The following is a 13561-nucleotide window of genomic DNA, read 5'->3' as shown; positions in this document are numbered from 1 at the left end:
ATGATCTTCAATCTCACCCCCTGACTACTGATAAGGACTAGGGCGCTTATGTACATAGTTTAAAATATATTTATTTATAATAACAATAGCTAAAAATCCAGTGGTACAACCTTATATGGGTCTTGGGCTCAGAACGTATCCCGTTCTTCGATCATTATTTGATAGCCTTCTGTATATGATCATAAAGTCAAGTGGTTAGTACCCCTGACTGCGAATCCATGGGTCCCGGGTTCGATCCCCGGCTGAGACGAACATCGATGTGATGAGCATTTGGTATTGTGATTAGGTCTTGGGTGTTTAAATATGTATTTATATGTATATCTATCTATACTATGTATGTATATCGCACCCCCAGATCAACACTGCACTAAGTCAAAACAGGAATTATTTGAGTATCGACTAAAAACTGTTCTCTCATGTTAGATGAAAAGTTATTCCTAGGTGTTTTAGATATTGTGTGATGAATCAAATGCTTATCAGTATGGCATTAGTTAATTACTGTAAAAAGTTCACATAAAGTGTTAAATCCTTACTTTTCAACTTAATTCACTGTTGTAAAACTATTGAACCAATAAAATAAAAAATATTTCTATTTACTCCGTTCTTACTGATTGATTCTGAAATAATGCAGTGTAATCCTATCATATATTGGTTGTAAATATTCAGCAAAGAATTATCTGTTTCAATTTCAAGAATGTATCCTATATATAGAATGTATAAAACGGTAAATAAAATAACGATGTGTATGATAATCAGCATGCACTTTTATTATACACTGTTACAGTGTCATCAGCTATGTTATGAAAAAAAAAACAGTCTTACATGTTTGTGGTCGTATGAGACCCATAGATCAAAGCAAAAAAAACACAATCTTAAACCAAAAAATATACAAAGATTCAAATAAGAAAAAAAAACAAAGATAAAGATAAAGATTCAAAAGGTAGTAATAAAACGAGGCACAAACTTTAACTTCCTACTTACTTATTAAGTACTTATTTTAAGTGGTAGGTACTTTGCTAACACTCGTGAACATGGCTGCGATAATGGCTTAGCTACCCACATAAAATAATCCAAAAACTGGACTAGATGTTATTTAAATAAAAAGTTAGCCTAATAGGAACATAGAATATATATTTATTTGTACCTATGTACAAAGAACTCTAAGAGCATACCTACTACTTACTTTAACAAGTCTTTTTAGTTTAACAAGTCTTATTTAAATCACAACAGTGTAACATCACAGGTTTACTTACATAATAATTATCTATGGACTGCCTTAAAATTACTATAAAAAATAAAATAACAACAGGGTACTCAGATATCGAAATTAGGTTTCCTGTAAGTGCTGTGCTACTCTAAATTTAATGCTGTCTTGTAATAAGAGTTGACATAATTAGTGGGAATAATATTTTTTTCAATTAATTCCATTATATCTCTCTTTTTGTTTTCAGCCAGAGGTTGTTTTTCTGTATATGCTTTAAGCAATTGTGGAGAAAAGTTTTGATCTTTGTAGCGCCTTGATCGATTTCGAACACAAACTTTCTTAAAATCAGTTTCACTGTACGATGTTTTATAGAAGACATTCAAAGGATGTTGCTTTTCAACGCGAAGTTGCTTAATGTCAATCCACTTGACTTGGTTATTGTCCTCATCCACATTGAAATTATTGCCCCAAGATTCCTGAAGGACTTTAAGGTCATAAAAGTCGTTGTGTAAAAGTTCTTTTACATGATACGGCTGTCCTGTTTTTTTCGCAGTACGAATTAAAGTAGCATATTGCTGTGGGCAATAAATAGGACCAGATTTTAAGTGTCTTTTAATCTGTTTTTCTATTACACTGTGGACGTTGTCCCCTTCATTTTGAGAATGTCCGCGGATCAAAAATTTATGTGTTATGGAATTAACTCTTAGCATATTGTTAACTGCGTAAGCATAGACAGATAGTAAGTATTTGTTTTTTTGTTGCCCACAGCAATTGTCGCTATAGAATATGATATCCACGTCATTATTAGGATCACTTTTTGCAAGAATCAACTCAATGTTTGCAAGGACACAACTACCGATCTCATTTGCACCACGCTTCGCTTCGGTTTCATCCCAGAAAAAACAAACAACATCCTTTGCATTTAAGTCGCTTACAGTCAAGTTAAGACAGTTAATACGTGATTTATAGAAAAACAGGGAAACTTGTCCTTTAGGAACCTGCATAACTGCTTGGAGGTCGTACACTGCTACAACGACATTTTTATTGTTTTTATCAGCCTCCTTTTCCAATCTGGCCAGTCCTTTTTCTTTCAGGTGGTTTTCATAATTTTCACTTAACCTAGCCTTGTCTTCACCATCGGCATTTTTATAACTTTCGCAAAGGTCACATTGATCCTTCTTTGGAACATAAAATGAAATGTTGAACTCCTCATTGAATATCCTACTAAAAGTTGAAGCTGATGCAGGGGGTAAGTTATTTTGCTCTCTGAGGTTTTTATAATCTCGATACAAGTCTGCTAGGCATTTCTCGCATGAGATATATTCTCGTGTGGTTTGAGCTCTTAGGTAATGAGACTCTATTCTTGGGATAGAGTTTATAAAATTGAACACACTATCTTTTACTTCAGAGTCTATTTTGCGCTGATTTCCATGCTTCCCACGAGCATCAGCGTCTATAAAACCGTCATCTCGTTTCTTTGAAAGGGCTGTCTTAATGTATCTGTCACATACGCTCAGTGTAGCCTTAAAAAAATCTTTGCAGACCCTAATCTTCACACCATCTATTTCAAAATAATACGCCGAATTCAAAGCTCTTAATTTTTGAGAAGTAATGTACCTATATTTTGGTTTTATTTCTTGCGTGTGCCTGACAATGTATTCTCTTTGCCTCTCTAGATCTCCCAGAAGCCAATATTTTTCGAAAATATCCTGCCTTGCCTCTTCGTTTATTTTAGTTTTGCATTTTAATTTACATTTATCGCCACAAGATGGACGGATTCGACGTTCTGCGATCTTTTTTGTGGGGTTTGATAGAGAAACATAAGATTTACCTGTATTGCGCAATGTTTTAGCAATCTTTGATTTCCAGGCAGCAGGGTTTCGTACTCGTTTTCTTCTTGGCTTGGGGTCTGTTGGAGCAGGTTCAATGGAAACAACTTGGGTATCTGCTGCAGATGGGCCTGGTCTATTGGATTCATTATCAGATGAACTGTTCGAGCTGCTAGAGCTTGATGACGATGAGCTGGAGTCTGAAGAGGTACTTGAGCAGGAAGACGAAGATACTCGTCTAGGTATTAGAGGTGGCCGGGATTTTTGTCTTTTTTGGATAGAAAAAGTAGGATCCGTATCCGAATCATCTATAAAATCACTTTCATTACTCTTATCAGGTGTTAAAGACTTTTTTGAAGCTACAATAGGTGATACCTCGAGAGCTGATGCTGCAATAGGTGATACCGTGATAGCTGATGACGTGACTGGTGATACCACGAGTGATGATGGTGATGCATTTGCTTCATTTTCAGCACAAATTTTTATTTTTCTTTGTTGAGCAGTTGACCCAGCTTCTTTTGAGGTTGCTTCCATTGCTTTTTCAAGCAACAATAGACCCCGACCCTTCATCATCTGCCAAATAACATAAAATATTAAATTTCATTCATTAATACTGCATTATCTCAAAAAACATGTTAGATCTTCTTTTAAATAAATTAAAAAAACAATTTTCAAAAGTATTCTTTTAGTTTAGATAATAAGTAGTAATTCTTAGTATTAAAAAATAAAATATTGCTCTTTTTACAGAAATTATAACATTATTCAGATTTACCAACAATAGTGCATCATTGAACTAATTTTCACCTTTATCAAACAACACTGTACTATTTTGGAATAATTAAAAAAATATAACATACCTTCGTCACCAATACAGTATTATTTAGAAATACTATCAAATCAGCAGAAACAGGAAATTCACCAACACTGTATTAAAACTAAATAATTCGGAGTAATTTTCTACTTGCATTTAACAATACTTAATTATTACGAAATAATTCACTGTTTCGTAACGTCACTACATGCTGCTTCCATAGACGAACATGTCCCAACTGGAATTAGATTCATATTCGCGGTACGACTCGGTAGTTATTAATTCACTAATAGAGACTTAGCGCGACATCTGTTGGCTGTTTTTGCAAATATAGATATGGCTGTCTTAGTGGTATGCGCGGAAAAAAATTGCCTATTGTTCTAAATAAATAAGTCGATTTTGGGATTTTTAGACTTAATTCAGTATTGTTCTGGGTGTGCGATATCCGTTGCCTTGTACCCATAACACAAGCTTCACCAGCTTAGCATGGTACTAGGTCAATTGGTGTGAATTGTCTTAAAAAAAACATAAAGAATAAATTATGCTTATAAAACCGTATATCAAATAGAGGACTCATATATTATGAAAAAAACAAATAAATCGTTGTGAATGAAATGTCGTTTCAGGAATTCTACCTTACTTACAACGTACAATAGCCAAAGAATTTAATATCTGCATGAAAGAGCTTCTGAAATGATTTAATTATGTCTAATATAAGCTTACGTTTTACTATAAAAATGCAGCATAGATTTCTACGTTATGTTGCTATAACGCCTACAAAATAAAACTGTTGGGGCGACATTGCATTAATTATTGATCAGGATCAAAAAATTCGAAAGTCTCTCTTATTATTTTTAGTTACTGACACACGCCGTTGACTTTTTGGGTCTAAGGCAAACCGGTTTCCTCACGATGTTTTCTTTCACCGTTCGAGCGAATGTTAAATTCGCACATAGAAAGAAAGTCCATTGGGGCACATCTGGGGATTGAACCTACGACCTCAGGGATGAGAGTCGCACGCTGAAGCCACTAGGCCAACTCTGCTCTCCAAAAAAATTTATTAAAAATAAAAATAAAGTTAGATCGCGTGGTATGGTGGACAGAGTACCTTACTCTTATCGTCGATTTTAGGGTTTCAGCAAGTGCTAAATGGATGCAAAGAAAGTTACATTTATATTAAAAACTAGCTCCCGCGAACTTTGTTTCGCCATAATATATTTTTTTACTTACCCTACCTCTTTAGTAGCTACATACCAACATATGGAACATTTTGCTATGCTACCTCACAGATCGATTTTCCAGAATAAAAACCTAATTTTACATTTTTTCAAAAATAAAAGAATTCCTCTCCATAAAAACCTTCCTCGAGTTCAAGGAATAAATTTAAAAAATTCTCGAATTGGTCTTACGTTTACATAATTTGTGATTAAATTTTAAGATACTTTTTAATAGATAAAAGTTAAGATTACATATATTAGTATATTCATAAGGCCTAGGTATATCAAAAGCTCACTTAACACATAAATTATTCGCTCAAGGATCACATTATTATGCAAGAACTCAGATTAGCGACAATCTCTAGATATTTGAATTACACTGATGTAAATTCAACTAAGAGGATATAACAGCTAGAATTGAATAAGGATTTACTGTTTCAAGAAGATTTATTACGAACAACAAATTAAATTAACAACGCAATAAAATATAAAGAATCTATCTAGACAACAATGACTGATTTAAAATTCATTTCACACGAACAATCGTTCGAGAACAATCAAACAATTATTGTGTGTCGCATATTGAATCATTCTATATTATATTTTCTGTAATACCTAAAAGCAGATTCATCACTTGTTTGTATGTCGGAATTGTATCACGGAAAAAATAACTTTCGTATCAAATTGGTCGATTGAGGGTTATTTGTGGTAGAGCATATTTTGTCTGTCGTGGTCGCTAGTCTGCGAGTTTGCGCCCTACGCGGACGCAATACCTAAATAACCTGGATATCCCTTTACTGTATGGGAGACAAGAGACCCAGGAGACGAAATGAGGTCTTCGATCGAAATCGTAAATATCTTTACAGACCCGAAGCATAATTATTTTATATTTATAAAAAGTATGATTTAAAAATATTGATGGTAAAAGCATTGTGTTTCTGCAGATGTTTACTTGTTCCGGTTCTTGATGCACCGTCGATTTTTACGTTCCATTATATGTAGGTACCTACACTGTATATACTTACATATAAATATTCACGATGTTTTCCATTATAATATAATCAAGTATTAACTATGCATATAGGTTTCTTTTTGTTGACAGCCGGATTTCGACATGGTATTGACAAAAACAGCCGATAAAGTACTTTAATTAAAAGAGAGCAATCTGAATCTTTTTATGAAATGGGGTAATATGTTGTGTTTCGCTATGATACCTTTTTTGAATTTAGCAAGACCACTTGTTCTGAAAGGTAAATCACGCCTGGCTTGATTGCATTTCATAGGTACATTAAAATAATATAGGTACATTATTCTTATATCATATATTATATAGCATTAAGCTTAAAAGCATTTCACTCTAGGCTAGTCATACTTGTATATAGTATATTATAGTAACAATTTGGACGACATGATGCTTTGTATTGTTCGCTATATTGACCAATAGTGTCATCGCAATATTACTCTATTGTGGACTGCCATTAGATCAAAGCTTACTTAGTAAGATTACAATCTTACAATTATGTTAATTGTACCAACACAAGCCTAAATGTCTTGTCTTACACTGTAAAGGCAAATATAGTCAAACTATTAGAAAACTGTAATAACTTTGACGCTTGTTATTGTTTTCCAGTTATGATTCCACGAAAAACTTTCTTGGGGCAAACGGGCAGGCCTTACTGGATGTTAAGTGATACCGCGATGGACAGAGGGCCGCGAGTGCGTTGCCGGCCTTTTAAGGTTTGGTACACTCTTTTCTTGAAGGCCTCTAAGTGGAATTGGTTCGGAAATACTTCAGTGGCAGCTGCCCACTGGAGTGTCATGGCATTGAGTTACAATTTCAAATCTGAATTGAAATTATTTATAAATATTCTTAATAAAATTTAGTTTATTTAAGGTTTAGTTTTTTAGTTTAGGTTTAGTGAAGGTTTACTCTGATGTTTTAGTAAGGCCGAGTGTCGGTTACGACCCGAGTAATGCTGATGATCATATCAAGATGATGCCATGGATATTCCAACTTCGAACAGTCGAAACTACATCAATATCGTTTTGGTACTTTCAAGATCCACACATTTTTTCTCCTTTTCAGTTGACAGTAATGTAATGTTGATTGAATTTTTTGAAACTTTTATCTATAATCCTAAACAATCCAACATTATACAGTCAAGCATGCTAAAGACTACGCCAATATAGTAGTACAGTATATAGCGCACTAAAAGGCTCATTTAAACTTGTGGAAATGGACTTTCTATCATCTCAAAGAATCAGATGCAATCTGAGGTCAAGACCCGGATTGGATTGTAGCGCCATTGTTTTTTTATTTATTATTAGGTTCATTAATCTATAAAAAGGACCTTTATTGGTAATAAATGATATAAGGTGACCCTCAGGGAAGCATACTGGACCCATTACTGTTTCTTCTATACATTAATGATTCACCGAATTTGTTTTCTAAAACATACGTTCTTTACAAATGATATATCAATGGTCGTATCCGTAGATACAGACTGTAACTAGGAATAGTTATTGAAACATTAAAAAATGTCATATATTATTCCGGAATTATAATAATGTGCACCACGATGCACCAATCAATATCAATTGCGTAATACTTTCAAGGGTAAAGTGATTAGACTTTTAAAGGCAAGGTGCCTTTATAATGTGGGAGAGTTTTAATATAACAATTGCAAAGAAACTATTTGTTATTAGTAACGATTTCTTCTATTTATCCTTTAATCGGGCATTGTAATGGACTAGCGAGTGAATACATCAATCAAAGTCAAACTAATTTATTGTTATTCGTACTTTTACTAATCCTATATAACTTAATTCGCACATTAGTCTTAAGTTCGTAATAAATCATGTTACCTGCATACACTGCCTACACTATACATAGTTCGTTGTTGTTTTACTGTCGCCGCACACGGGCCACACGCCACAGCCACAAACGCCGCCACGAGAAGCTAGAAGCGGCTACAAAGGTAGCTGAAGCGCGCGACAGCCACTTGTGGCCGGTGGTCGACACTTGCGGTCGGTGGCTGCTACTTTTTTTAACCCTTGCCTGCAGTATCATAATGGACTCTGACGAAGAAGGTTTAATTGCGCTACTTTTGATAAAAACCGTAGTTATTGGATACACAGAAAGACATTAAATATCCCCTCACTACGACAGGTCGGTAATCGACAACCATTGAACTATACATGATGAAGCATTTGGCCTCAGTGAAAATATGATGAGGCCATATTCTGGAAAATATTCGGACTTAGACAAAAAAGTTTTCAATTATAGGTTAAGCCCTGCCAGACGTTGCATTGAGTGTACCTTCGGCGTACTAGCAAACAAATGGAGAATATTACATCGCCTATTAAACACTTCTGTTCATTTCTCAGAAGACATTGTGAAATCTTGTTGCATTTTGCACAAATTTATTCGCAAAAGGGATGGTTTCAATTTTCGTCACACTTTGAAAATAGTGGGACTCGAAAATATACAAAATACAGGCTGGCCAGTAACACGAGCGGCTACTGCAAGAGATACTTACGTTAAAAGAATATTTTATGAATAAAGTAGCAATACCGTGGCAATAAAATAGAATATAAATATATAGTTTCATATTATTTTATTAAACTTACCTTCAATGTTCTTTTCTTTGGCAGTTTTATTCGAAAAATTTCCCACAAACAATTAGCAGATTTCTTCCCAGGCCTTAAATTTTTCTGCTCTATTACTAAAACTATCACTTTTTGAATCCCAAATCGCAGGACGGGATTGTATCTCTGATATAAATAATTCTATATCCATATTTATCTACCTATATGAAACACAGACTACGTGCGTGCGTTACCGTCGACTTCAGGTTAACTGAGGTAAGGGAGAGAGGGGCGCGGAATCGCGCGAGTGGCGTGTGGCGGCTTTTTGTGTCGGCGTTTAGTGGCCGGTGCGAGCCACAAGAAGCAAGCTGCGACGATTTGTAGCGTGTGGCCGCCACCGGCGCCACCGTGTGCGGCGAGTCCATATAAAATGTATGAAAATTACAGGAAATATGCCAGTGGCGGCGTTTTGTGGTTGTGGCCGGTGGCCCATGTGCGGGGACCCTTATAGTTGCCAGTTTTATTTATCAATGATACAATATCCTGTCATTCACATTCTCTCGATAAGTACTATTCAACAAAAAAAATCAGATCGAAACAGAAATCACGGATGTGTTCAAGATAATAATACTATTAGTTAGCTTATAATATAGTACAGCTTACACACGGCAATCTTGGGCTAGTGGCTTCAGCGTGCGATTCTCGTGAGGTCATTCAAATCGCAGATCAGTGGATTTTTCCATGTATGTATCCTACGCATTAAATACTCGTGCGGTGAAAGATAAAATCCTTCGGGAAGCTGTATGTGATATGTTAAAGCCTATATAATCTACGGCGTGTATCAGGTACAGAAGGCAGATCACTTAGTAGGGAAAAAACTAACTAAAAACATATAGAAATCTGAGGCCAAGAGCAGCAGACAAGGTTTGCACACTTTATACAATAGAAAGGATATATCTCTAAGGGTCGATTCGACCAAACTTCAATTTATACACGTGTAACTATACCAAGAATAATCTATTCCATGATTTTAATCTCGAGTAAATCCATAGTCGTTTGTCCATGTAATCGATAGTATAATTGTGCTAGGTATAACAATACGCGAATAGCAAGAGAATGGTGAACGAAAATAAAACTCGGCAAATAAATGTTGTTCTACAACGGGACAGTGTAAGAGCATACATCATGTCAACTCGATTTTGCCGTATTATAGTGTGAAAAAGTAGGGTTTAACAGGTGTCAAACGACAACAAAAAGTTTAATTACTACCACTCGACATAATTTTATTTATATGCAACAAAAATCTAGTTAGCACCAATTTTATTACTAACCAACTAATGAATCGGAGAAAATAACAATATTATGTTACAAAACTATATGAAGGTCCGCTACGTCACTGACCGGCCTTTATCAAAATATTCAATTTATCTCGTCAACATGATTTAGAGGGTCTTACCTTACTTCACTGGGTTCGTGATCAAAATAATTTCGTGGCGATCAATACCCTATCAACTATCTTACTTAGTAAAATGTAGCGAGAATTTAATTTCAGCATCTACCAAATTCATAAGGTGTTGGTCAGATAGCAAACGAGTTATACTTTAATTTATCAATATTTTCATTTATTGTTACTACGTTTAATGAATAACATTGTGAAGAAAAACAAGGGATTCATAACGCAAATATTAAATTACATCTCATTCCTATATAGCAATGTTTTGATGTGCTTAGTGTACCGTCATAGTACGGACAGTTTCATTTTGTTACGTTACATAATATATAACAGAAATATCTAGTTTATGTTACCGTCACACCATGCACGGTCTTTTCTACTGGACCTATTCTAAGTCAAATTGCTTCAGAAATACTTCAGTGGGCAGCCGGTTCCATATTAGTAATTAATTGTTTACCTATACATGTTTTTTACAAATTCAAGAGGCTTTCTGTTAAGGTATACAGTGGTTGTAACAATCACACAGTTTGTCATTATTTTAGTATTGTTCTCGTTCATTTTAAGGTCTAATTTTTCACTATCTTTGTGCTTCAGGTTAGGTGAGAGGTCTTTTATAATAAGATATAAGATTACTTATAATAGTCGCAGTTAATGATATCTTTTTTGGTTCTTGTTTCTATAGATCGATAGAAGTTTTGGATCATATTTTTATTTGTGGTCAATTCCTTGTAGGCTTTTTTATTTATTCATTTCTTTAGTTTTTTGTTTCGTTTTCAGAAGGTCCGTTCGCCTTGTAAGAAGAGTTGTAGCAGGTTCACTAAATAGTTGATAGACTTTGGTTGTTTATTTTTGGATCTGCATGCAACGCTGGTGGTAAAAAAAGTAATTTGTGGTAAAAAGTATGAATATCTTCTTCTTGTGTTTCCAGATAATGCTTGTCGATCTCGAGGTTTTAAGTACGACGATAAGTTCTCGTCTGACCTTAATGTCTTAGATTGCGCTTTAAACAATATTTCCAGAGTAGTTTTCACTGTGTCACGGCGGGAGACGCCAAGCCCAAGGGGAGTTCTATCTATATATATATATAAAAAATATACAAATGTTGCTGGTTATCAGAGGTTTTTCGGCTTGGCAAAAAACAAAAATTTCTAAATCCCAAAAGTGTAATCCATAATTTTTAATGAACTTTGTTTTTGTACTACGTTTAATCTTAATGGATTTTCACAATCCATTTTCACCAGTTTTTCACAAATTCATATTCCCAGTGAACAATGCTTTGACGTTGCATAGATTATAATTCACTTTTCGCATTCAAGTTTTTGAACAAAACTTGTACTTCATCTACACTCAAAGGGAAAAATATTTCATGCTATTTCGTATTTTTTGTGAAGTACACGAATTAATTAATTGTAATTAAATACTAGAAGAAAAATATTCATTCTATTGAAATAAAGCAAACAAAAAACCACAATCTATAATGCGCAATGGCTTTAAAGCATCGCACAGGCGACAGTAATTAATTGAAAAAAAAAAATTAGCTTCAATTTGATATATTATTGCACCCGTGATTTTTTAAAACCTTTATGTAAATTGCCGTAATGTAGACGATATTTTATTTAAATAACAAGTGAGCGAAATGTTTTACCAAAAATCAATTCAAAATAATTTAATTAAAAATACTAGCGGACAAATTTTGATAGGCACCTTGGTAGATATATATTCTCCTAATTATAAATATACATAAAAATTTGGTTTTTAGCAAATAACTTAACTTAGAAAATTCTATTTGTTGTTAGCATTAATTCACATTTATTTGTACCTGTAGTTAATTGGTGTTTAATACTTAAGATAAAACATATTATCACATATTAAATATTACATACCTACTCGAGAAAAGATAATATACGTAAAAAATAATTTTACTCATATGTAAATATTATGATAATTCATAATTTGTATAATTCAAATAGCATACTATAAAATGCACTTTAGGAAGTAATTAATTTTAACTTGAAAATTAATTAATAATTACTTAGTAATTAAATTAAATTAATTTTCAAGTTAAAATTAATTAATTTCTATTGCGTTAATATATACTTAACTTTTATTACTCAAAAATTAACGTAATAAGTTATAATGGAATGAATATTGTGTGTTTTTCGCACACAAGAAAAGAAATAAAGATTATTTCTAAACACTTAAATAAATTACCTACCTTATTTTAATATTCTCAATCTGTCATACCTACCTAAAAATAGATCACGGCTTGACCGATTTGTCTGATTTTTTTGTTGTGTTTGTAATTCTCAGGAGAAGGTTCTTTTAAAAGAAAAAAAAAAATGCGCGGAAAATTAGAAAATTTAAGAATACTTAACCACCATACAATTCGAACTTTTTGATGTAACCTAATGGCGTTCGACATAACATTGACAGAATGCGTGCTGCAAATATCGTCAAAGAGGATGCAAGAAAAATGAATATCGTTTAAAATAAATGCTTCGATCGGAGTTATTATATTGATAATATAATAATATGCGAGCCAGAAAAACAAACAAAGAATATTGTATAACATAAAGCATTAGAATAATAAACACTTTGTTTCTGAAATATTTTTAATTAATTATACCAATTTGAAATCAATATTCATAGTTAAGACATTTTTGGTGGAACACATAGGTACGGCATAGTAAATGTACGGCATGCTGGAAAATGTTATCTATTTGTGAAGTACTCTCAAGATCATTTAATTTTATGTTGTTCTATATCATCATCACCTATATGCTAATCAGACATATGTTGCGACCCTTGGCTTTCAACCGCTCCGCTGAAAATATGTACGGCGTTTACGGGTAAAGTATCTGTATATGTGTCTTAAAGGAATCACCGGGTTTGTGTACCGGGTTGTGCAGCTCCCTCAAAAATGGTTGAGCTGCATGAGCTATTCGGGGCATGCTAGCCGTCTGCTGGCACAGGCTTGCTCAGGTCGATCTGGTTCTTTCTTCCAAAGACCAGTCCAGTAAATACTCTGCATTTGTTTACACCAATTTATTAATTTATTATTGTATTATCTGGACTATAAAAGAGACTAAGACCCCCGAGTTTGTTTCGACATTTCTTCTCAGGGCAGTCAGTTAGGAAATGTCGACTTCATCTAGTTTAGGAAGACATTGTAAAAGTGATTTATATAGTCCTACTTGCAAGAATAAACTATTTCATTTCACACAAATGCCGTACAGTAATAAATGACCTATATTGCTCCTGCAACTGTCGTCGAATTAAAAATTTGCACTGACTTCCGGCACCATCACTTTAGTACGGCACTATGTTTTTCGACATTTATTTTTAATCATCTATACACTTATAACAAAGCCGTACATTAATAATTAGTCGAAATTCCCCCATTGTACCTGAGAAAGTCCATTCACTCACGTACTCACATGTACCGCTCAGAAATGACGG

At 33.9% G+C, this 13561-nt stretch overlaps 1 protein-coding gene across 1 annotated transcript; it reads right to left on the bottom strand.

Annotated features, from left to right (window-relative positions):
- Positions 1-742: 742 nt before the first annotated feature.
- Positions 743-4279, bottom strand: LOC125059414. The gene is made up of 2 exons (XM_047663831.1): positions 3891-4279; positions 743-3606 (listed from the first exon to the last, which is right to left on the bottom strand). Exon 2 carries the CDS (start codon positions 3604-3606, stop codon positions 1351-1353), a length of 2256 nt encoding a protein of 751 aa, XP_047519787.1. The 5' UTR covers positions 3891-4279; the 3' UTR covers positions 743-1350.
- Positions 4280-13561: the final 9282 nt, after the last annotated feature.

The sequence above is a fragment of the Pieris napi genome, chromosome 19 (genome assembly GCF_905475465.1).
Source record: "Pieris napi chromosome 19, ilPieNapi1.2, whole genome shotgun sequence".
Classification (NCBI taxonomy): Eukaryota; Metazoa; Arthropoda; class Insecta; order Lepidoptera; family Pieridae; genus Pieris; species Pieris napi.
The sequence above is the reverse complement of the archived record's forward strand: the minus strand, read 5'-3'. Positions and strand labels throughout refer to the sequence as shown.

Bases quoted from the DNA above. Each gene is read 5' to 3' on its own strand.
- LOC125059414 (XM_047663831.1), bottom strand. From the start codon at position 3,606: ATGATGAAGGGTCGGGGTCTATTGTTGCTTGAAAAAGCAATGGAAGCA.